Source organism: Pteropus medius, unplaced genomic scaffold (genome assembly GCF_902729225.1).
Source record: "Pteropus medius unplaced genomic scaffold, Ma_sr-lr_union100, whole genome shotgun sequence".
NCBI lineage: Eukaryota > Metazoa > Chordata > Mammalia > Chiroptera > Pteropodidae > Pteropus > Pteropus medius.
This window is the reverse complement of record NW_024354500.1, coordinates 4732690-4758472: the sequence shown is the minus strand read 5'-3', so window position 1 is coordinate 4758472 and position 25783 is coordinate 4732690. Positions and strand designations below refer to the sequence as shown.

The window sequence follows — 25783 nt, the reverse complement described above, 5'->3', positions numbered from 1 at the left end:
GGTGAACAAAAATCAAAACACAGATCCTAAAAATTTTACAACTGTTTATTTTCAGTTCAAACATAATCGATGTCAATTAGATGCAGATCTGTCCTGGTAATTCTCATAAAATCCACCATTTCATATAGGCATCTTGGAATTTTTTTGAAAATTCTATACTATGCTTTAAGGTATCTTTTCCCTAAATCCTTAAATTACACACATTCTTTAAAATGATTGTTTTATATTTATCACAACTATTTCTGTTTTTGTCAGTGGCAACATTTTATTTATAGTGTACAAAGACTACTTAATACTATTGATATAAACGGACATTTATGACTACTGATACCTTTTAACTTCATTTTTGTGAGAAATTTTTTTAAGTACTATAGAATATCCTTTAGAGGAGCCTATGCACAATATACAATTTAAAATATAATCCTCATTATGAACAATGTAGGAAAATCTTGATTTATAGACCAAAGAAGACTATTAGGTTGTAACAGACATTACTAAAAAGAAAAGAAGCTTTTAGACAACGCTTTAAAAATGATAAAATATAGGCTTTCTGACTTGCTCTTTAATGAAACCAATCCATTTTATAATCATAAAGAAATATATTCTGTTTAATTATGCTTTAAATGTAAACTAGTAACTAGAATTTTCTTGAAATTTATATTTTTATTAGCAAAAGCTCAATCTTCTCTGTGACTAGGCACTATTACAGAAACTAAAGGAAGCCAAATAAAAGCTTGTTCTGCAGTACAGTCAAGCTCTGTATGTAAAACACAATGTAAATGAAAATAACATAAAGTTAAATTAGTGTCAAACAGTAAATCTGTAACTATTGTGAAAATCAACAGAAATATGGAGTGGCTGAAGGATGTACATTTGCTTTCTTGACCAATGCACACATAGACACACACTCCGTCCATCATTTATTTTTCAAAGTGTCAGATAATATTATTTCTCAAATGACACACAGGGCTTCATTTGCTATGCACCAGGTCAGTGAATATTAGCTTCATTTACACTTGGCTGAAAATCAGTTAGTGTCAATAGTAGAGGCTTAGTTCCTCCACTGAACAGGGTTAGAGTTTGACAGAAACCTGCCACTGAAGAAGATGGATGATCTTCTTTGCTGACCCTGCTCCTCTAAAGTGTCATAGTTTGGGTCTCTTTCTATCTCTACAACAAAAGACCCTCTCTGAGCTTCCCAGTAGCCTTCAGCTTTATTGGTGCTAACAGGTCCAGACATTTTTATCGATTGGATTTTCTACCTTTTAAACACAAGAGCTTGCCCTTTTTGGCTAGCTAAATCTTGGCACAGATGTCTTTTTTCGTAATTGCATCTCTGCTGTCTATTGGAAAGGATACGATCAGACAGGCAAACATCATGTCAGCACAGAAAAGGCTGAACTATTTTCCTCGGTTTCCCAATATCATTTAATGAAAGTGATATGTCATTTGTCTATAGAAATTAGCCCTTATATAATCTCAAATTATACTTCTAAATGAAAAAATCAAAATTTCATGTCTCTTTGATGACTAACTAGTAAGTAAAAAACATTATGCAGAACTATTCAGTAGGTAGGAAAATAGTGTTTGAGTCATTTTATATAAGAAGTTATTGACAACCATATTTTAAAGTAAATGTACCTGAAAATATTATATATGATTTTCAGAACTCTTTTTTGCTTTCTACTAATGGCTGACACTGTGATATGGCTTTCTTTGACTAAAAAAATACATAAAAATATTTACTATTCTAACAAAGGTGCTGTAACAATGTAATAAATTACATGTTGCTTTGAGATGAGGACTGTGAGCTATTTTAATATTCTGGAGGTTTGTTATTGCTATTTGAATAATGTGAAAGAAATTACCTAACCTCAAATTTAAATGTTCAAAAATTCATATGCTAAAATAATGAAAAGTTCTTACAAATAGATTTACAAAAAGTATTTTTAGTACGTATGGATTTAGAGGCTCTAAAATATTATAATATATAACTGCCAATGTTATTTATTCCATAAAAATAATTTAACATATTTGCATATTTAGAACTGCAGAGTTAGCTATTAAATGTGTATATAGACAATATACCAATCTGAGTACTAAAAAAGAGAACTAAACTGAAAATAAAAATTTCACAGAGATGAAGATATGTACCAATTCTAACTCAGATTAACCCTTTTATAAAGTTGCAGACAAAATACAACTTGATCATTTTCCTCTACTTTGAAATAAAAACTATTAAGCCTATATTAAATGATTCTGAAATTCTGCATATTCTTTTCTGTTGCTAATACTTTCATTCAAATTGAAAAAATTAACAAATTATAGTTGAAAATAACTATTTATTAAAATCTCTGCAGCCAAACATTTTGATATATTATTAACATTCATTAAAATAAGAACACTTATTAGGGTTGAGGAAACCATTATGAAGTATACAGTGCTGATAGTCGTTCAAGGAGAAATCCAAGAACACAGTTCACTTTTATTTTTAATATCGTATAGCCTCAAAATCAATGACTCTTAACTTTTATTCTCTTAGGTAAATGGTATTTCTCTAAGAAAAATTCCAATAATTTCAAATATGTATATGCAAAGCAACTACCAATTTTTATTTATTTATTTTATTTATTTACCCTTCTATAAGACAGTGAACAAAATTAAAATCCTCTAAGATGTGAGCCAGAGCATGGAGGACCAAAAAAAATTTTTAATCAAATAATTATTCTTACTTAATAATTATGATGCTGAAAAAAAATCTAAAAATTAAACTTAAAATCAAATAAATTCTCGATGGTGTACGATGATTTTTAAAAATAAAGAAAAATAGCAAATAATATTCCTCATGCCCAATCAGCAACAAGATGATTTTACGCGTTCCACTGACCTAAGCAAGTCTGTCTATTCAGAGTCTCAGGAGCATGACCATCAATCAGTGTCAGCATTCTATCAGAATCCACTCTTCAAGTGACAGTCAGTTATCTACTGACATTAATGAATAATAAAATATGCCCTTTTGGTATATATATATACACACACACACACGTATATATATGTGTGTGTGTATATATATATACACACACACACACACACATATATATAATGTGTATTATTTTCTGTGTAGATTAGCCTATATGTAAAAGTAGACTTTTTCTGTTTTCATTTCACACATTACAAAATGATTTAAAAAAAAAAAAATGGCTGCAATAAAAGATGTACTTAATATGAACTCTGGTATACATTTGTGTTTTGTTTTCCACAAAGTCAACCTTGTCTCAGCTTGTATCATATAAGCTTAAATGAGCTATATTCACAGGCTCCTGAATATTTATGTTGTCTTTTACAGACCTAACATGCATTTTGTAGTCTCTGCAATAGAGTATTTAATGACAGAAAATCTTTAAAAAACTAAAGATCAGAAGAAGTTGTGTCAGTATCCTAACCTTTCAATTCTTTTATATTCACTCTTAATCTGCCTTCCTGGCAGGAAAAACTATTTAAATGATTACTATCCTCCGTTGTTGTTAAGTCTCCATCTCTCTGTGATTTAAACAAACCATAAGTTGTTACAGCTATCCGAAAAAATAAAGATTAAGATCTTTACCTGATTAGACATTCATATATACATCTTGATTGAGTTCTTTCACGGTAGTGACTGACAGAGATAATTTTACAATTATACAGTCTCAGTCCAAATGTTACAAAAGGGTTTATTACCTTCAGCATTGATCAAAGTGTAATTCATTTTCTTAGCACAATAAAAACAAGTCAGAATTCAAATGATGAAAGTTTTGCTATATATTATAATTTGTGGCTTTTACTTATAAATTTACCATTTTAACTTTTCATTATAAAACTTTCATCTCAGTTTATTAAAAAGTTTAATTTTATAATTTTTTGTAAATAATGAACATTATCAATGATTCAAAGAGGCAAAGACTTGATTTCCTATTATATCTAATTAAGAAACTGGTCAGAAATGTAAAAAAATGGATTATAGGTCAAAATAGAACGATACACCATCATTAGATCAAAATCTTGCAATGATAATGAGTAATAGTTACTAATAAGTTTCAATATATTTAATAATTGATTATTAATTTATACAAAATTGAATTATAACATGTAAAATCACTGTCTTGTAAAGAAGGCAAGAAAGAAAAATGTTGCCAGCTACATACTTATACTTCAACAAAGGCAAAGCTGAGAAGGAAAATGTACTTTGACTATTTTAAACCATTTAATAGATGAGAAGGCATGTTCTAAAAAGTTTTAAACCAGTGTATAGTATAGAATTTTCTAAAAGGTAAATAAAAAACTATTACCAAAGTCTGACACTACAGGAAAAGATGAAAGACGAGGAAGAGGAGAGAAAGAGAAACCAGAGACAGCAGGAATGAAAAAAAAGGAGGAAGAGAAACCAGAGACAGCAGGAATGAAAAAGAACATCCACTTTACCACATTGAAGGATGAATTATATTAGAAAAAAGGATGACTACACATAGAATAATGGCCTTGTGAATAATTCTAAAAATCAATAAGAGAGTTGTTTGAATTAGAAGAAGCAAAGTTGTTTTATTGGAAAAATTTACAAAGTTCCCCTGATCAAACCAATATGTTCAGCCTTGAAAAACACAGTGCTCTCATGCATAATGTTTGTGCAGAATAAACATTAGACACAGAAGAAGCATGGCTGAAATAGCAAACTTAAAAAGTTCCTCTCAGATTTCCTTTGCAAACTAAAATACTGTCTCAATATTATAAACCTGGAGCCACATGCCTTCCCAGCTCCAGCTCACAGCCCCATGTCTAAGATTAACATGTGTTAATTTTAAAGATAAGTCTTGAAAAAAAGATGTTGCAGAAGCCTGGCTGACCTTCTGCCCTTGCAAAGACTAAAGGGCTAAAGCTTGCAGGTTTCTCAGAGAAGATCAAATCAGACATCATAAGGTTAAACAGCAGAGTCTCTGGTCCCTCCCAAATTTTAGGTCTCTAATAATATAAGAGGTGTCCATTAATTCCCATTTTAGAACACATAGATACAATTGTCACAATATCCAAAATGTGCTACTTGCTAACATTCACCTTCTTAGGAGCTAGTAAAATACTACCAGAATTGAAAGGAGAAAAAAAAAAGAAATTTATCTTATGGTAGAGAAAACCTAAATAAAGAAGCGAAAGTTCGTTATAATTTTTTAGCTTTGTGAATAAAAATTTAAAGACATTGGTAAGGCAGCTTTATTTTGTTTTGTTTTCTTTTTAAACTATGCAATAATTCAAGAATATTATGTACAAGTTTTCAGCCTCTTTGTAACTGTCAATTGAGTTTTCCAACGGAGGAAAAAGAATCTTAACTATTCAGCACTTATGAATTAAAAGATTAGTGCACAGCAATTTAGAAATCTAAAAATGAGTCAAAGACAAAAATAAACTTGATTTTTTCATTCCATTATGTTAATATATTTGTTTCCTCTTGGGGTAGAGTGGGTAGTGTGTGTGTGTACATATTACATGTATGTAGTGTATGTGTGTAATGTTTAAGTGGAAAAAAACTGGAAAGCACAAGTTTTGATTTTACTTTGGGATTGCTCATTACTGAACTATTAGAAGTATAAATGATGTCTTTGGTTGTCCCATTTCTTTAAAAACAGGAGACCAAAAAACCTCTCTCCAATTTATCTTTTGTAATCTTTAATTTACACTCAAACTCCAAGAATTTATGATTCTAATTTTCTTGGAAAAATGTCCATAGGACAGTTGGGTTATAATGAACTTACATATTTGAGTGTGTAAATCAATTAAATTTACTTATTTAACCCATCTATTAGTTTAACGTCATTAATTAATGTGATTATGTGAGTTAACGCCATTAGGTGTCATTGTCTACATGGGAACTAGTTTAAATAATGATAGTAAACTACTCTTAAACATAGACCATATAAATCACTTGAAAATATATAGTATAGCAAACTTACTAATATTCAATTTTTTTCTCAGAATAAGTTTGAATTATATCTTGTGATTCTTTAGATATACTCTATCCCATCACACCTATATCCCTCTTACTCTCTTCTCTTTTTAAAAGAATGTTCTTCTTAAAAAGTAGAGTACGTAATATTAACATCATAGACTGTTGAAAGACTTTAATAAACAAAAAATGTGATATGTAGTTAATTATATCTGATTAATATTGTACTTTAGTAATAAAAGCATCACAGTGCTCCCTTTCCACCATCTAAGTTTTCTATTAAAGGCTGTAATTCAGTGTTAATGGCTTCTGTGCAGGTCTGAGGCTGATACCACCACAGGTGAGGGTCTCACCCAGGTGTTAATTGGGTGGCACAAGAAACAAAATATAAAACACTGTTTGTGTTCTTTCAAAGCCTCCTGATTTTCTAATACGTTGGAAGCAAGAGGTAATATCATTGTCAACAGTAAATAATTTAGGTAAATGAGCCAAATGAAAATTTTCAAAATCCACAGTATAGTAGTCCCTTCTTATCCAAGGGGAGTACCTTCCAAAATCCCCAGTAGAAACCGTTGGCAGTACCCAACTCTATATACAAACATACATACATACATACATACATACATACATACATATATAACATATATACATACAGACATACATACATACTTTTTTTTTCTATACACACATAACTATAACATTTATAAATCAGGCACAGTAAAAAATTAAGTGACTAATAATAGAACAATTAAACAATATATTATAATAGAAGTTATATGAATGTGGTCTCTCAAAATACCTTATTGTACTATACTCACCTTTTCACTTAAAGGAAACAAATTACAGTTTCTCTTTGGCATATCTGAATTTTCAGCATCATTACTCTTGCGCTTTAGGACCATTATTAATTAAAATAAAGGTTACCTGAACATAAGCATAGTCGATATGATAACTGAGTTGGCTACTAAGTGAACATTGGGCAGGTAGCGTATACAGTGTGGATATTCTGGAGAAAGAGATGATTCACGTCCCAAGCAGGATAGGGAGGGATGGCATGAGATTTCATCACACCACTCATAACAGCGTGCAATGTAAATTTTATACATGGTTTATTCTGGAATTTTCCACTTAATATTTTTAGACTGCAGTTGACTATATGTAACTGAAACCATGGAAAGATAAAGCACAGATAAGGAAAGACTACTGTACACATCACGTAACCATTAAAAAACATTCAAACTAGAACGTATTTTCCCTGGTTTTCTATGTCATTCATTGACCTCTGACTAAACAAAGTAAACGAAATAACAAACTTTCCAAATTTCTTGATAAGAACACAACATTTGAGAGAAATAATGCACATTTATTTCAACAGAGGTATGTATTATTATGGGTTCCCATGAAATTGTGTTACATGAGATTAATACTATGACATACATGGAGATTGCAAATGTTTAACAAAGTTGATATCACCAAAAACCGAAAATAATGTCTATTATTTATTTGACCTAAACTCAAAGTTGAATTTTTTTTTATCAGATTTTAAAAAACTTCAAATTATATATTCATGTAATCTTCTACTTTCCATGTATTAACACTATAGGAATCGCCTAATAAAGACATGCCTCCATAAAACTAAATTTGTGAGATATTTTGCAGAGGATGGGATAATTTAAATACACTTAAATGTGAAGAAAATTGGAATAAAAAGGGTTTTCTGAATGTTTCCTTCTTGACTTATGCATGACATAAAGAAAAATATATACAAGTATATAGCAGGGTCAAATTCTTCCCCTGAAAATAATATTATATATAATATCATCATAAATTTAGTCTTTGGTACATTATAATTACAGTGACAATTACCTTAGAAGAAATGGCTAGAAGCTGGATACAAAAACCAAATTAAATGCAAAATTTTGAGGTATCATTGATTTGTATTATGACACTGCCTGCCAGAAATTAATGCCAATTTAAATTTCCACTAGAAAAATGAGTGGACATATACTTGCCAAAGTTAGGATAATTTTGAAACATTATAAAGTCATATACTGAGCTTATAAATCACAGAAAGTTAAATCAGACACATTTTGTATTTCCTTCCATCTTCCATTATTTTTTTTCACTTACTTCAGATCTTCTTTCTTTCTGTCTTTTATTTATTGAATAGTTACCATGTTCAATGCAGTCTTGGTACATAGAAAGATGAGTAAAAATCAGTATGATTTTAAATAAAGCCTACAATATTCTGGTAGAAATTGTTATGATTTTAAGTATCTCTTTCTCCATTTTTTTTTCTTTAAGGTATTAAATATCTCTGTAAAGGGCAGAAGACACTGATAACAATAGTTGCCCCTGGGAAAAAGGACAGTGGGACTGGAGCATGAGGAGGGCACGAGTTCCAGATCTAAGCATATTATCTATTCAAAAATGTCTTAAAACAAATATCATGAGCTTCTGAAAGTGAATAATTTAAAGAATAGTATACAAAACTGTAATGCAATGTAGTTATAACTCAAATAGAAATATATTTGAGCATAATACAGACTTTATGTAATTTCCAATTTATAGAATTTAGGAATTGATTTTTCAGGTTTTGTTTCTAATATTTTTTGCTTGTTTTACAATTAGAGAAAATATTTACAATATATAATCTGGAAGTAAAACAATATAATCTTATACCAAAAGTCACTTACTCATATAAGATAACCCTAAATATATGTCAAGACCTTCTTACTTTAGAAATTTTGAACTTTTTCTTTCTCAAGACATAGATATTCATAAAGAAGGTGAATGGCTTTCAATTCATTAGAGGAGGGAGATGAAGAAGTTGAAAGACACAGAAAAACAGTAACAAACGGAATGAGAATATGACAATGAATAAATGTAAATAGTTCTCTTATTTTTGTAGAAATAAATTCCTCACACCTGGAGCAGACTCCTGCTCATGTTTGCTAAATATGAGCATATCATTTTGCCTTATATTATGAGGATATGAAAAATAATAGTGTTTTCATACTCACAAAGTTTAAGATTAATCATAGAGACTAGTCATATACAACTAGAAATTAAAGTGATATAAATTTTAAATAAAAAATATTTAACTTGGCAAAAGGTAGTGTACGATTAAGTCTTTAAGAAGGTTAATAAACATTTATTGGAAGACTTATGTGGTACAAGGAACTACGCTAGCTACTAAGGTCAGTAGGTAGAAAACTGTAACTTTTGGTTGTTAAGAACCTTAGAAGCTGTAAAAGGAAACTGCAAATAATTAAAACCAGATAGTATATGATGATTCCCATAGAGAAAGGGCAAAGTATTTTTAAGTATTCACATGAAGAGATCACCTAACAAGGTATCAGTGACACTTAATTTGAAATTGCAAGTAAATGCAAAATTTCCACAGTCTAAGACAGAGTAGGTGGCATCGCAGGTAGGAAAAAGCAAGTCATGGTAACAACAGGAGAATGGCACTGCTAGTAACTACCATCAGAACCTGGAAGACGAAGGTCACTGAAGAAGTTGGGGATGTGCAGGATTAAGATACAATAGGTAAATATAAAAGGTCATAATAGTTTGTTTCTTCTGTTTATTTAGAACTAATGTTAAATAATGGGACATCATAGAAATATCTAAGGGTGTGCTTAAGGTAGAATAATAGACGAGAAACAGGCAGGGGGAGACGGGGCTTTGGCTATGATAAATCGTGACTGAAAGCTAGAAAAAAAGATTAGGGTCAGGATGAAGAGATTTAAACGCTAGCCTAAAATGTAATAAATTTTCGTTGGTAATTAGGAGCCGGAAGCTTTCTGAATAATAAAGTGAAGCAATCTATGTTGTATTTTACAAAGTGCATTCTGATTGCCATGTGAAAAAATAACTAGAATAGTAAAGAGAATGTCAAAACAGATGAAATATGAGAAGACAGAAATATCAATATTTTCAAGTTATTAGAAGTGAATAAAAATGCTCAGATTTGTATCACTTTTCAAAATATTCTGAGCAGAAGTTTATTTTTATAAAAGACATAGATAACATAGAGTGTAAGACATAGATAAAATGCTCAACTATAAAGGTGTGGCCCACTGTATTAATTACAGACAAGGATTCTGGAGTAAGACCACCTTAATTAAACAGCAGTCTACCACTCTCCATGTGATTGTGGGTATTTATCTCACCCCTCACTATGCTCATGTCCTTACATTAAAAAAATGTACATACACCTTATACATAAATATAACAATAATTGTAAATAATGTAATACTTCAATAAGAGTATCTTTTTCTCCTTTAAACTGTTATAATAGTGCCTACCCACCAGATTAATGCATGAATTAAATGAAAACATGTGAAGCACTTAAAAGTTCTTGCCATCTATTAATAACTAAAAAACAAAATCTATGGCCTGTTTTTGTTGATTGCTTTGAATCTTCCCCTCCTTTAAACTCATTTAAACTACATCTACCAATTACTACTGTCCTATTGCCTGAGATTGTATTTGGTATAGACACTAACTTAATTTAAAAACCCATATTTTTGGAGATGCAATTCAATTTCTCTTTGTATGAGCTATCAAGGTACATATAACTTATAATTATATTGTTTAAAAACATAATGATCAAGATATTTTAAAAACACAGAGAACAAGATCCCACCACTCTAACACATTCATTGTGATATTTACGCTCCTATCTATTCTTTTTCCTATGCGTATTTTGCACAATTCTACATCAGTGTATACAAAATTTTATTCTTTATTTTTCATTCAAAATTATTAATATAACAATTTAAAATTCTTGTATCACATTGTTGATATTTTAAGGACTAAGTTCATAGTGATGCACTTAACTTTGGCCATTTAGGTTCTTTCCAATATTTCAAATTATATACATTGCTGGGTGGGGGGGAGTTATGTAAAAAGTTATTTTTTTAATTGAACTATCTTAGGTAAATTATCAGAGATGAGATTACTGGTTTAAAAGGTATTTAACTATTTGTGGCCTATGAAATCCATGTTCACTCACTCATTGCCATGAGATTTCTTTACTTATCAAACTCTTTGTTATTAGTAAAAATAGGAGGTATTGACTGATTATTTGCTATGTCCCAGATACTATTCTCAGGGTTTTAATATGCATTATTTCTTTCAATTCTGACAAGTGCCCTATGAGGGACGTACTACTTTTATTAAACCCATTTTATACTTTCAGAAATTAAACTTTAAAGAGATTGTCCTAATTTATGCACCTGGTATCTTTTAAAGCCAGTATTTTAAAACTGTAACTCTAGTATCTGAGCTATTTATTAATCCTGTAGTGCCTCTTACATTTTCGGTACATATTGGGTTATAAATACTATATGTAGTAAAGATTCATTTGTCATTGTGAAAAGTGATTGTACAAGTTACATGCTACTTTTCTGTAGGGAAAAAAACATAATTTTCAAAAATTAATCGAGATGGAAATTTTAATATTAATGCTTTCAAATTGAATAAACATTTTAATTTATTGAACTGTATATGTCCATAAATTATATATTATTAAAATGACAGACCCATTAACTTAATAGAAAATATTAAGAAACAACTATTAGCAAAATTTTTATAAAAATTAGAGATATATGATTATTTGAATTCCCCTTTACATGAAATCATAGAAAAAGAAATTTCTAAATCTGTTGTAATTCAGAAAATTAAAATTAAGCAATACAAATAATGGAAGTAGATCGCATCTCTATGTTCTGATATATGTGCATGTAAACTACATCACATCTTTGAATTTTTTACAATTAGGATGGCCATGTGTTTTATCATCCAAATCAGAACACTTTTGAAAGCAAAAAGAAGCAGTGTTAATAAGTAAAATAATTATCTCAGGCAAACTAGGCATATGGTCACCCTACCTAGAATAAAGCATCAGTTCTTCAGTAACTAAATTCTATCAGTTAAAGAACAGGACAAATTTTAGGACACAGTGTGGTGTAGTGGGAGAAAAAAGACTAGAATTGGTCAACAGGATTCTGGATTCTCATCTGATTGTATTCCTTATTAATATCCCTGAGCTTCAGTTTCTTCATATGTTGAAAGAGAAAAAAATAATACTTTCTACCTCACAGTGATATTCCAAAGATTAAATGAGAAAATGAATATAGTTCACTTAAATTGCCAATTACCCATATAAATCAAGTTATAATATCAAGCTCCATACTTCGACAAATAATATATATTCTACTTTTTAAATGGAGTTAAATTACACAAATGTTCCAAAATTTTCAAAGTATATTTTATAATACGATTTTATTAATCTTCTGAAAACACTCATATATGTAAAAAATAATACAATATGCTATCAAGTTTTTAAATGACTATTCTTTTTATCTAAGAAAATATATGAGCTAGTTTGCATAAAGGTTTGCATAAAGGTTGTGACATAACTTACATCGTAATTTTTTTAAAAAGACTTCTTGACAATAAAAGCATGTTAACTAACTGGAATTATATATATTTAAAAGACTGTAAAGAGATGTTTTATAAAAAGCACTATGTTAAAGAATCAGATATTCTCCATATATTAATATACTTGAAAACTACTTGGTTTTCAAACTTGAGTTATTTTTTTTAAATCACACAGAAAAAAAGCTCATACATCAAATGTTCAAAACTGTGATGTTTTCATAGTTGTTCATATTGTAAATTATACTCTAAAAACATCGCAATGTGCTGTCGCTCTAGGAAGTGCCCAGATAAATTTGCCTTTAAGTGGCTAACCACTCTCATTTGGCTAGGGAACTCACTAGCATCCTCTCCCAAACACTTTAGTTTTCCTCAATATGGGACTGGAATTTGTTTTCAAACTCTTAACAGGATCACTGAAAGGAAACAGGAGAAATACTATAAAGGCAGGCCTGGACTGATTCCAGGGGCAAGTACTCTCACAGCAACGTGTGGGAATTATGCCAAGGAGGGAAGTGTTTTTGCGAATGAACACAATGCCATAGTTAAATATAAGGTTTTTAGTTCTTTTATCAATACCAAGGTTAAAAATTAAGACAGTTATATGATAAACAATTTACCTGACTTACAAAAAGACACACATACTCTTTCAGTTGAACAATAAGGAGCATCTTGACTCCTTTACTCACTTTTTTTAATGAAGTCTTATTATTAATACCAAATTCCATCTATTCCTATGCATAATTAATGTAGATGACAGTGAAGTAATTTTATTTTATTCTTAAGTACCTTACTGCATTTTTCAGGTGACAATAATTTTGGTATTCAAATGTGGTCCTAATTCTTGAAACCAAAATAAATGAATATGAATAATTTTAATAGTACCACATTTAATGAGATGATTTGTTCATTTGCTTTTCACAGTAAATATACTTTACTGCAGTTAAAGACTATTTTTATTACTAATTTATATATTTAATGGTATAAAATTTAAAACAGGTCCTGTTTGTTTTCTTAACAAGTAAATATAAAAATCATGAATTAAATTATACAAAATGAAAAAAATATATAATAATTTTCTTTAAAATCTTCAAGCCCTAAAAAACAGGATCTTTAATATTATTTTGTAGTCTTTTCTTAGACAAATTTAACTGTGCACTTTTATATGTATTCCTGCTTTATTTCTTTTGTTTCCTATTTTTAATTGTGCTAAAAGTTTACATTCTATTTTCGCATTAATCAAAATCTTCATAGTACTTACCGATATTTAGTTATGAAACTGATAGCTTTTATAACTAAAATGTAATGTGTTCTTAATTTTTTCTCATAATAGTTATTGTTTAATCCACCAACACTTTCAAATAACTTATTAACCTCTAGTCAATAATACTGAACATTGCCTTTCATTAAATTGATTAGTTCACTAAGAATATTTCCATACTTACCCAGTGGAATAGCATTCTGTCTACTAGTAGTAGTAAATATTCAGTTTTTGATTTCCACATATATGGAACCTACAAGATTTTCTACTCAGTAAGAAAAACTGCCAGTGACAGAAAGGGAAAGAGGACAATGGGTAGACAGACAGGTTAGACATCTTCGAGGGGATCAAAGAAAGCTGCTAACCTGTCCTATGGAACCTGAACCTACAGCATCTCTATTTGTTTTGCACAGAGTTCACTTCAAAATGTCAGCTATGGTGATGACAATAATTGAATGCTGGGTCATAGGTATTTTATATGCTGGCAACCATCAACATGAAGTATTTAATTCCTCACCCAGGACAGAAAAATATACTTGCTCAATTACTCCATCTAAACAGTGTGTCCAGTATATGAGCCATGTATCTAATTGTTAAATTCCTAGGAGCCACATTAAAAGACTAAAAAGGAACAGTTGAAATTTATTTTAATATATTCTATTTAACCCAATTTATCTTTAAAAAGTACCAATGATGTATGCTACATTCTATTTTTTAATCCAAGCATTTAAGATCCAGAGCGTAATTTATACTTACAGCACTTTTCAATTTTGAATAGCCACTTTTCAGAACCTAAAGAGCCATTGAATTGGACAACACAAATCTAAATATTTTTTAAAAATTATCATTTCTTTAATATTCTACTAGAATGAGAATTTTATGGGGAAGTAATATGACTTATATACCAAACTATAATTAGCAAGACATTCAAATTTAGCAATGAAACAGAACAATATTTGTTAGAATTCTCCTTGCTTTGTGACAGAAACTATAGCAATATTGTTGTTAAAAGCCCAAGTGCTGAAATCAGAATGCTCTGAGTTTGAATCTAAGCTAAGACAAATATTACTTGTTAAAGTAACTGCAGTCAATAGTCTCAGTTTTATTCTGTAAAATAGAAATGATAATGATATCTACCTCATTCAATGAACCAGTATTTGTAAAGCATATGGAAGATTATCTGCACATACTAAGTTACTGCCCCCAAATTTAGTTATAATAGTTATTGTTCATTATAGTCAACCTATAAATTAATTAATATTTGCAAATGTTAAAATTATGCTGCTGGCTAGGAGTAAAAGAATATATAAAATTTATTTTTAATAACGTATCATGTTCTATAAGTTACGTTAAAAGAGACATAAGTAATATATTTTTATTATACGGTATTTTTATAATGTTATGTAATAGAAAATCCAGTTTTACAAAACAGAAGGTTCACTAATTCATGGGCTATTATTGTTTCAAAACAAATAGAAAACACCCAGCTGATATACTACGATAACTAAAACTTTACTTTGGCCCAATTCCACAAAAATGTGGTCTACGATAACACAATCAGGAAAACACTCATTTTATTATATTTAGTCCAGAAAGAAATATGGCTTAGGCAAAAGTAATCTCAGAGATTTATCAAGTAAAATGTGATAATTTTGTATCAAAATTTTTGTGTTGACAAAGAATATTTTTAAAAGTCTGTAAATATATTTGTATGTCTTGTCAGTAGAACTCTTATTAGCAAACCCCTTAAACTCCTTTTTTCACAAGTCCAGACAATATGAATTACAAAACAGAAGGAATCACATATCATTAAACCCTAAGTAATATCATTTCACTCTCCTCCTCTAAATCTTATAGCTCAGTGTGCAACTGTTGTCTTCTGTATCAAGCATAGGGCAAATTAAATTTTAGTAACAACTACTATTATCACCTATATTTATTATATACCCTTAATGCAGATATCACTGTGGGGAATCATTTATAAATTCAATAGTGACTTTAAGTTCTACTGAATTGGGCTACTGGTATACAGCAGACTCACATGTTCAAATTACTGTTACTTAAAAACTCTGATACCGAAATAGAAAAAAAAAATGCAAAGTAGAATTTAATAGAGCATATTACTTACGTTCACAAGTGTCCCCTTTTTGCTGGTAGCCTGCTTTGCAGATACATTTTCCAATGGGCACTAACCATTCTCCTTCCGCACTGCAGTGCATCCTGGGGGAGTTTTCTGCTTCTTCCTCTGCGCTGTTGACACATGTTCCTCGAACCTCGACTAAAGAGGAAAATTCTGAACCAGTCACTGTATCTGGAAAGATAGCTAAGTTCTCAATAATGGACCAGCACTTCTTGTAGTACACTTTGACAGAAACCAAAGCTATGCAAGCCCCTACATCCTGAAAGGCAAGATAGAATCCCTTTTTGGACAAAGGTCCAATCTCTCTCACCTCAGTGTTAAGCTTCATCTTTCTTTCACCAAGATCACCTTGAGTAAAACTTTCGTCTGCAGCAATAGTGTCTATTTTTACATAGAGGTTTTCTCTTATATTCCTGCCAGTGTCGTAGTCTGTTTCATAATAGTACAAATTAAAGGTTTCCTTGCAAGTTCCCAGTACTCCAGGAAGACTGTTACAATCCCTCAGGGTGAATTTCAATTCTACAAAAATCCTTTGTGCATTGCCTTTCGAAATCCAGTTAGTCCGCAGCCAGTTGTTTTGGTTGGGCTCCATGACCTGGCACACCTGGTATGTTCGTATCGGGGTATAGTTCTCATCCAAACCACTAATTTCTTCCCACTGTAAAATTTAATAAAGGTCATCAGTCATTCAGAATAAAACATTTTGATTTTGAAAGTGAATGAACAATCCTTAATAAAGTACAAATGCATATCTTTGAAAGAATTAAGGTAGATTCCCACCCTAGCAAATATTGTAACCTGAGAATACAGCTTTCACTTCAGCTTCATTCTTGTGGCGGAACATCATTTAGGTTGCTTGCATTGTTTGTGCATACAATAAATATTTCATTTTGTTAATATCTGTTTGCTAGTATATTAGTTTCTTTTTACATGTTTGCTTACATCTATAGTCTCTCCATTGAGCTTATACTATTTATAGACTAAAGTGCACAACACAATTACTTCTACCACATAATGCATATACATATGAACACATGGAAGAATTTTGTTAACTCAGTTGATGTTTTAAGTGATGTTATATTTAAACTTAGAGTACCTAAAAACACAGAAGAAAATGCCAAGAGCATTCTAAAATGCAGTAACTCTTCACAACATGTTGATATTCATAATGCGAACTCTTTTCAATCTTTTCAAAATGATACTTGAGTAACATTTTACAGAGCTATTTATTTATTGCAGTGTTATCAATAATATTGTACATAAATCCACACAATGATAAAAAATAGTTGTATAAAAGTATGATTCATCTTTGTAAATAAATTGCTTTCAATAGACAATCAAATGGGCATGGCAAATCAGCATCCTGGATCATATTACAGTAATAAGCTCTCTGACAGGAAAAATATCAGATGTTTAAAAATGCCCATTCATATGCTGATACAATACATGCAATATCAAACTCGCTATATATTTTCACAAAAAAAAGCAAAATAAGTGTAGCAGAATTAGCAATAATTTAAAGATTAAACCATGTATATTACCTATGTTACTCATTAGTAATTAAAGTCATTTCACCTAAAAAATCCATAAAAGCCTTAAGTAACAGTTATTTATATCCTTTCTTACCATTATTACAAAATTTCCCACTTTATAGTTATGCTACCGAAATAGTGAAATCATCTACTTTAATTCATTTCCCGAATATAAAATGCCAAATATAGAAAATATATTAGTATTAAAGTGCGAACCTATACAGCATACAATATTTAAACTATTGTTTCAAGAAGAGCAGATGGGAAAATAAACTAATAAGCGTGTGTTAGTGAGTTTTATTTGTAAAACTTGATTGAGAATAAATTTATTTAAATGCTCTACAAAATATATCTACTTTTAAAACTTTGAGAAAACTAACAAGACTGACAAATTAGCAATATAATTCAGAAATTTCTTGTGCGATGTTATATAATTGCTATAAATTTATGAAACATATCATCAAAGGTCCTCAACTATAGCAAAAAAGTCATTATCATGTGAAGCTTTTACTCAGTATAACTTGAGTTTGTGACTAGTTAATGGTGTGCATATTGTCCCTTTGTTTCAGTTAGCTGCTGAACAGCTCTTAGCCAAATACACCTAAATTCCTACATTTAGACAGGTAGGTTTTAGTCTCTTAATTAGACTGAAATCAGTAAAACTGGTAATGGTATCTACTAAAAAAAAAAAATCAAAAGTTCCAAAGGTAAATGTGCTCTTTTTAATAATTTCCTAGTTTGAAGAAACCAAGGCTAATTATTTATAAAGAAATATATCTCACGTGTTCCTTTTTCTAACTTTAAGAACAATTATATTACTTTGTTCTATGTATGAAAAATCAATTTTACTAACCTATGAAACCCAGTTAATTTTAATTTTTATTTAAAAATTTACTCCTGAGAGGAAAATTTTTAAGATAACTGTGTATAGATAACAAATAGTGAGACTAACATAAATTCATTTAACACAACTCTTGTTTTATTATTTCACATTTTGAGAGACTGCAGTCACTTCTACAAATGACACCATTGGGAAAGAAGTCAATTCAGATACTATGCTTTTATATCATGCATATAAAAATATTTTCTAGAAATTTGTATCTTAATAATAATTTATTTCTGTTTAGATATTTCCTCACATGTAAGCCAATTCATTTCACACGTGGAAAAACATTGTCAATCATCATTTTCTAATATTATCTATTGAGTCCTTCATTATATAGAGGGTTAACTGTTAACTCAGATACTTTGGATTGATAAAATGCCCATTTGAATCCAAAATAACATAAATGGTCATAATTTATCATTTTGTAGATTACATCGATGAAATACTATAATCATATATCAGTTTACTTCTCCTTAGAAATAAAAACCATCCTCTATCTCTATTTGTTTTAATTGATGGCTGGTAGAAAATAGGCTACATCTGTCATTGCTAAGTAAGGTGTTTCATTTTTTACTCGGAATGCCTTCCCACGGTGTATTATTTTACTCATGAAAACATGCCTACTTCAAACGTAAGTGCACTTTTCATATTTAATCTATAAAATATTTGTCATTTTTTCGTACTTTATTCTGGCCAAAACAGATAAGTACAGTATGATCTTAAGCAATATCTCAAATTTTAATTGAATGAAAAATCTGCCATTTTAAACAGATTTTCATCATTCACATTTTGCATTCTTAAACTGACTTCCAGTCATGAAATACTGATTTTATGATGGTGTTATACTCAAATATCCCTTTTGGACTTTAATTCTTCTCTTTGTAAAATTGGTTACACTTTTTATATCCTCACTTATACTTCATGCTTTTTGATTCCAGATTTCTTACTGTGCCAAAGATTAACTCAAGTTACAATGAGATATATTTTCCTTTCTCAGAGCCCTCTTCCTTAATAAGGAATGGAGTACTTGCATTTTCTCGCAACTAAAAGACCTCAAGACATAGACATTGAACTAAATTTAAGTGAGTAATGTATCTTACCTGATATATGAAACATAATGTTCACAATTGGGGGGGGTTACTTATATTTTCAGAGATTTTTCACTTGACTGCTTTCTCTCATACTTATAGTAGCAGATTTTTACTGTAATATGTGCATGCTGTACCATCACATGTAAACAATAAAAGTAGATTGCACATAGTTTGCTATAAAATTAGATTTTATAGCAAATAATATTTTATAGCAAACTATAAGGTAAGACATTGAACATATTCCATTCAAAGTATATTTTGAATGATGCTAAAACTGTTTTTAAAAGAGGAAAAACAGATTGCATACTGTTTTAAAGAACTACATACAACCTACTTGGTGATTATACTACAGAAATATAAAGCAACTAGAGAGGTTTTAGTGAGTTTATGAAAGGACTGTTCCCTGTAATTAGTTAGCATTTATAGCCTGGAACCTCAGGTATGATTCCACTCACAATAAGAACTCAAAAAGATTATGGTTATAGAGATTTTTTTAAATCCATTTCCCCAAGTGCTAAGTATACCTCCTACTCTACTCAAAAATATCAGTGTCTCATTAAAAACACAACAAAATACTGAACAAGATATTTGGAATTAAAACTGCTTAAATATGAAGGCTGTGCATAATTCCACTGTGGGGAGAGGGAAAAGGTTCTGTTCCTTATTTTAAAAAATAAAGGATGGTTTTTATAAGAAGCACTTACCCCATTTGGTGGAGAGGAAATCCATTCCAACTCTGTTTGTTGTGCTTTAGAATCCAGCAATAGTACTGAAAAAGAAAGTTTTATTTCCAAACATTACATAAAAAATGTAAACACATTTGTAAAAATTATTAAAGTGAATCTAATTGTATATAATTATTGCTTCATGACTTAAGATACATAAAGTCATTTGTATAAACGAATGGTGAAATGAATACCCACCTGACTGAAGTATATTATTCTTTGTTAGAGAGAAAAGATGTGAAATGTTATATTGTATTTGGTATTTTTAATTAAAATATTAAAATAAATTTAAAAACTCAAAAGTAGCATAAAAGTGAGGGTAAAAAATTGCTGTGATGTATTGATTCTATAGTAATTGTATACTGCAAAGAGTTTTTAAACTATTGAGCCTCTAAATTTTGTTAAATATGATAACATGAACGTAATTAAGTATAATTTCATATTACTCTTAAGCTAGGTATTAATTTATAATATTCTGCCCAAAGTATTTCCTATCACCTTTTGAGAACTGGAGTTTATTTTCTTTAAACTTTTCACACAGTGTCTTCTCTGAAGTCAAAATGAATATGATTAAATATTAAGCAATGTTATCATGAGAAAAATAAGCTATTATTTACAAGATATATTTCTGAGTTAGTCAAACATCTGTTTTTAATATTTCTATTTTTTTAATCTCCAAAGGTTTCAAAGCATTAGCTAATTGTCAAAATGGTATATTTAAACTCTGATCTAACTTTTTTCTGACTTTACTTTTTAAAACACTTGTATTCAACTTTTATGCTATAAAAAAGCATAATACAACTAATTTGTTTACATAAATGCAATGAATGTTCCTGGTTATAGTAATATATATTCAAATGCCATACATTAATATATATTATACTTCTAGTTTGATATATCCTATTGCTTTTTAAGACAATTACCTTCCTAATGCATTCACTCTTTGGTCAAACTGGTTTCAGAGTTACCTAAGTTTTTCACTCTTTAAAGTATTTTTGACTCTATAGACTTTTAACAAATGTATCAATTTGTTCAGAAATACTAGAGAGTGTATTTTCAGGTATGCAAATATGGTTAACATCGACCTCAGCAAAAAGTTAGTATTTGGACTTAAATAAAATACATGTTTATATAAACTTTTAAATAATCCCTAGAAAGAAATGTATATTTTAAAGGAAATGAAAATGTGTCATGCTTAGAAAACGAAAGAACACACTGATTATGTATTCAACTCCTTCACTCTAGTCAAGGTTATTGCCTGTAAGTGAAAATAGATATAGACACTTTCCTTCAAAAATGTTTTGCACTTAAGACTCTCAGAGACCATGACAACACACTTGACTTCTTTTCAAATAAGGAAAAACCCACATTTTTCAAATACAAGTTGTATTTCGCACTTGGAACATTAATAAATCGTTGGACTAGTGAATGTATATAAAGTCATTTTTAAAGATTTTGTTTGTTTTGGTCTTCAACTGTAGAGACAAAGCACAGGAAACAACGTGGGTTCCAGGTACTCTCCTTTTGAGGTTATTTTATTATTACGTTTAAGTCTTCTGTACTGAGAAGACAATGGATTTTACACCCAAGTGAACTTCTTGGCTCGTTTTTCAGAGTGAAATAAGCATTTCCGATTGTTTATTGCCATTCTGTTACCCATAAGCATAGCCTGGGATGGGAGCAAGGACCATGGCGGGACGATGATGGCAAACAAGTTAAGAGAGAAACAAACTAACCAAAACAAAACACTAACCAGCCCCTGAGCGTTTAATCAGAAGCAGAAAGCGGTCAGCACGTCTCCCTCCCCGCCCTCGGCTCTCTGGATGCACCCGCAAGGGCGCGCTTTTGCCTTCCGGCTCAGAGCACCGGGCGCCATCCTCCATTCACGCCCGCGGAAGTGTAGCCCGTTGGCCAACCGAGACCCCGGGCGCTCAAGACGATGCTCCCGGACTCCGCGCCCTGCCACGCCGGCCGGGCGGGGCTGAGGGCGACCGGCGAGATGCGGGGCGCACCCTGGCGGAGGCAGCCAAGGGCCGCGCGGGAACCGATGGGCGGCCGGGGCGGGGCGGGGCCGCCGGCGGGGCGGGGCGGGGCGGGGGCTGCCAGACGGGCGCGCCGCTGCGCGGAGCATCCATTACTCCTTCACCAGACCTGGGCACTCCAGGGAGCCAGTGGCGCCCTCTCTGAAGAAGGAGCCGGGAGGAGAGACAGGCTTTCGGGAAGCGTCTCCTCTGAGGGAGCGACGGTGGCGGCAGCTTTTACAGAGAGGAAAAATAGCAGCTGCACTTCGCCTCCAAGCGTCAGACTCTGACTTAGACACGCGCTCGCAGTAGCGGGAACTGACCGCCCCGAGAGAAACCGTATGCAGAAAGTGAAGGAAGAGGGAGTGTCCCTCCTATTTCTCCAGCCACCCCATCCGCCCCGGAGGCCTGACACCGGCTCGAGGCAGTTCCCAGCGCCCGCCTGTGGGTGCTGCGGCGCCGGGAGCCGTTCTGGGGTTTGCTCGCTCCCGGAACGGCAGCTCCAGATCGCCGCTGCGCGCTGGGAGCGTCGCTACGGAGAAGCCCAGCGCCTTCCCCACCCCGCCCACCTTTTAAACCGACGTTTAAAGAATTCAGTCTCCAAGAATCCGAATTCTCTCCACGTATCTTGCACCCAGATGAGAAAAGCGAGCGAGTGAGCTACTCTGGCTGCGGGAACCTCTCCCCCTAGTGATGCAGTTATTTATAGCTCAAACTCCCGCCCGGGTCAGGTAGAGCTCGCGCACCCGGCTTCGCCGCTGCGGTGCAAACTTCCCCTCAGGTCCCGCTGTTCTGGAGGAATCCGCACAAGGTTCCAGGATTGAGTGTTCCTAATCGCTCATGTCATGCGAGTAGAAATGTGGGTTTTGGTGTGTTTGGGTGTGCGTTTCTAACACGTCGGTTCAGCCGCAAACGCGTAACCGACAGCGAAAACCGGAGTCACGGTTTTTTGTGAACATGCCTCTGAATGGGTTCATCGTCAACATAGGTTGCAGATGTGGAAACAGGTCAGAAGGTCAGGCTGGATGGAGAACTAGGGCATGGCGTTGGTCTGAAGGGTGGTTTGAGTGAAGAGGGGTGCGCGAATGGGGGTAAAAGCACTAAATCGCTTAAGTTTTCAGGAATAGATGAAGCGAAAATCGATATATAGCCCCCCAGTAATCACCAACATGACCTAAATCTGATATCAGATTCCTCTATCCTTTACACTTCAGGGACAAGTAATGATTAGTATTCTGCTTTAAAATATCGGATCGGAAAATCAACCTTTCCAGACTTAGAGCCTGGAAGACAGGGAGTAGGGTGGCGGTGGGGGGCAGATTGTGACACCTCTTAGAGCAAGACATTTCCATTGACAAGATTTATTTTTCCCCAGCTCCAACTACAGGCACCGAAAGGTATTTTACCTTCTGTCAGTGATTCAAAAAAAAAAAAAACATATACAAGCGTATCTGACTGCCCATATGAAACCTGCTTTCTTCATCCAGAGCTAGCCCTCAGGCTCCGGGTCTTTTGCAAGGTTTGAGCACACGGACTGAACTGCCAGACTGTGGGGCAGATGTTTGGGGACTTCCAGGCGGCATCACATTATTAGTTACACAGCCCCATCCCGCCCCCTGCTTCCTCGGTCCGGTCGAGCCCTCCGCTCTTGCTGTCCCCCAGCCGCCGGGCCCCGCGAGCGGCGTGCGCTGAATGAAAGCGCCCCCGGCCGCCGAGCGCGCGCCGCTGAGCGGATTCACCTCCGCGGCGTTATTGTTTCGCGCTGGCGGCCGAGCGCCAACCGCAGGCCCGCGCCTCGTATTCCGACGCAGTGAGCACTTTCATTAGTAACCCGAGCGTTCGTATCTCAGACAAGTCACAGCCCCTCTGGGAAGGCTCCGGACTTCAGCCACTCGCTAGCGGGCTGGCTGGGACACTAGAGGTAACCCCTATACCCCCACCGCACACCCCCGCCCCACTCTCCAACCAACTCCAGCCGCAGCTTACCCCATCGGAGGAGAACGTCGAAAAAGGAAAGAGAGGGCTAGAGGAAGAGATCTGACTCGCTCGAGTCCTAGAGAATGAGCTCGCCGGCCTTACCCCCGCCTGCCCTCTCCGTTGCTGCTCCGCCCCAGACTGCCGGCGCCAGAGATCTCGCTCCGGCCCCGGGCGCGGGCTGCAGGCGGCTGAGAGCAGCCTAGCTAGCCTCCCGCCTGCCCGCCAGTAGCAGCCGGAGCGGTGAGGGGGTGGGGATCCGGCGGGGGAGGGTCGCCCGGCGCCGGAGGCGCGGCTGGTAGCCCGGCGGATGAGCTGGCTCACGCAGGTAGACAGCTAAATAAATAAGTCAGAACAAACTTTGCTTTTCCATTACCTTACCTTCCTTTGCAGCCTGCGCCTCCCCGGTGTGTGCAAAGCGGAGCAGCCAGATGTAGCATAAAATAATCCATGAAGGGTGCCGAGTTTGAAAAACCATGGTGCATGAGCAGGTTTTATTTTAGGGTTCAGTTGAGTCGTAGCTTTTAAATGCTGTTTGCTCCGAAGTGGGTTATTTTTTTTTATTGCTCTCCTCTCTTCGATTCCCCTTCTCGGTCTCTCGCGGGCCGCTCCACGTTTAGCTTTAAAAAAAAAAAATGTTCCCCTCTTGTTCGTTCGCACGGTGTTAGCTGCCTGCCAGTCTCCGACTGCAGACCGGCCGCTTGCTCCACACTCCAATAATATCAATTAGGGGGGAGGGGGCGGGGCTCTGAGAGGAGAGCCTCCGCCACTCGCGGTGAGTGGCAGGCGCAGCCGGCCTGCCAGGCGGCGATTCCCAGGGCCGAGGGGCGGGTCCATGTGAAACGGCCGCCCCGGCCACGGGGGCGGGGTTCGGGGCGCGGGCCAATCGGCGGCGAGCGGAGTCAGGTTGCGGGTCCAGGATTCCCTCCAGGTTCTTAGCTCCTGACTCCAGCTAGATGCTGGAAGAGGGAGGATGTGGACCACCGCCGAGTTGTGTGCTGCAGTGGGCATTCCGATTTTAGCAACTGCAGCTTTCGTGGAGCAGAATCGATCCGAGAATAACGCTTCCAACTTACGGTCCTGCCTATTTACAGCGTTACTCCTTGTGGTTTTGTAGAAACCAGACGCAATGCAAGCGGTCTCTGCTACCAAGCACGGAGCCGGGACAGTGAAATGAGCTGTGCCTTTAAGTAATGAGCCTGTTACTTTTTTTGTTTTTACAATCTCTGTGGGTCGGCTAACTATTCTTTTCCTTTCTTGAAAGGTTTCTACTTTTCTTTTTGTTCCTCCAACGGCAGTCTGCTATAGGCACCACCAGCACAGTCCCTGGAAGAATAAAAGTAACCAAATGTATTAGGTTCAAACAGTATTTCCAAGAGTTTGCAACAAGCTCTGGCAAAAGAAACAGAGGAAAGGGGAGTGGAGAAAGGAAGTCTTTTGTTTTACGCGTCTCTCTCACCGGGCCCTATATTTTCACAATAGTTTTTTGAGCGAAGTAGGACTTTAAGATAGAACCCTCAGAAAGTTCCGTGTATATATATTTTTTTACGTTTGTCATTTTCTGAGGTTTTCTTGGATTGCCCCACTTCGATCGTTTCTCAATTCGCTGCAAAATTAAACTTAATTTTAAAGGATGCTACCACGCATTAAATTCATAAAATAAAACCTCTTTCTTGAATATTGACTATTTTCCAATAATTATTCAATAATTATCTGTCAAAGGGAAACAACTAAA

General features: G+C 34.0%; 1 protein-coding gene across 10 annotated transcripts in view; it reads right to left on the bottom strand.

Moving 5' to 3' along the window:
* EPHA7 (EPH receptor A7) overlaps positions 1-24754 on the bottom strand; it is a 158549-nt gene extending 133795 nt beyond the window's left edge. For all 10 annotated transcript variants that reach the window (XM_039853316.1, XM_039853317.1, XM_039853318.1 and 7 more), the window contains exons 1-3: positions 24430-24754; positions 20033-20097; positions 15808-16477 (exon numbers count right to left, since the gene is read on the bottom strand). In XM_039853316.1, coding sequence (XP_039709250.1) covers positions 15808-16477; positions 20033-20097; positions 24430-24526 — 832 coding nt within the window. In that variant the 5' untranslated portion in view covers positions 24527-24754. The remainder of the gene's footprint in view (positions 1-15807; positions 16478-20032; positions 20098-24429) is intronic.
* Between the last annotated feature and the right edge of the window lie 1029 nt (positions 24755-25783).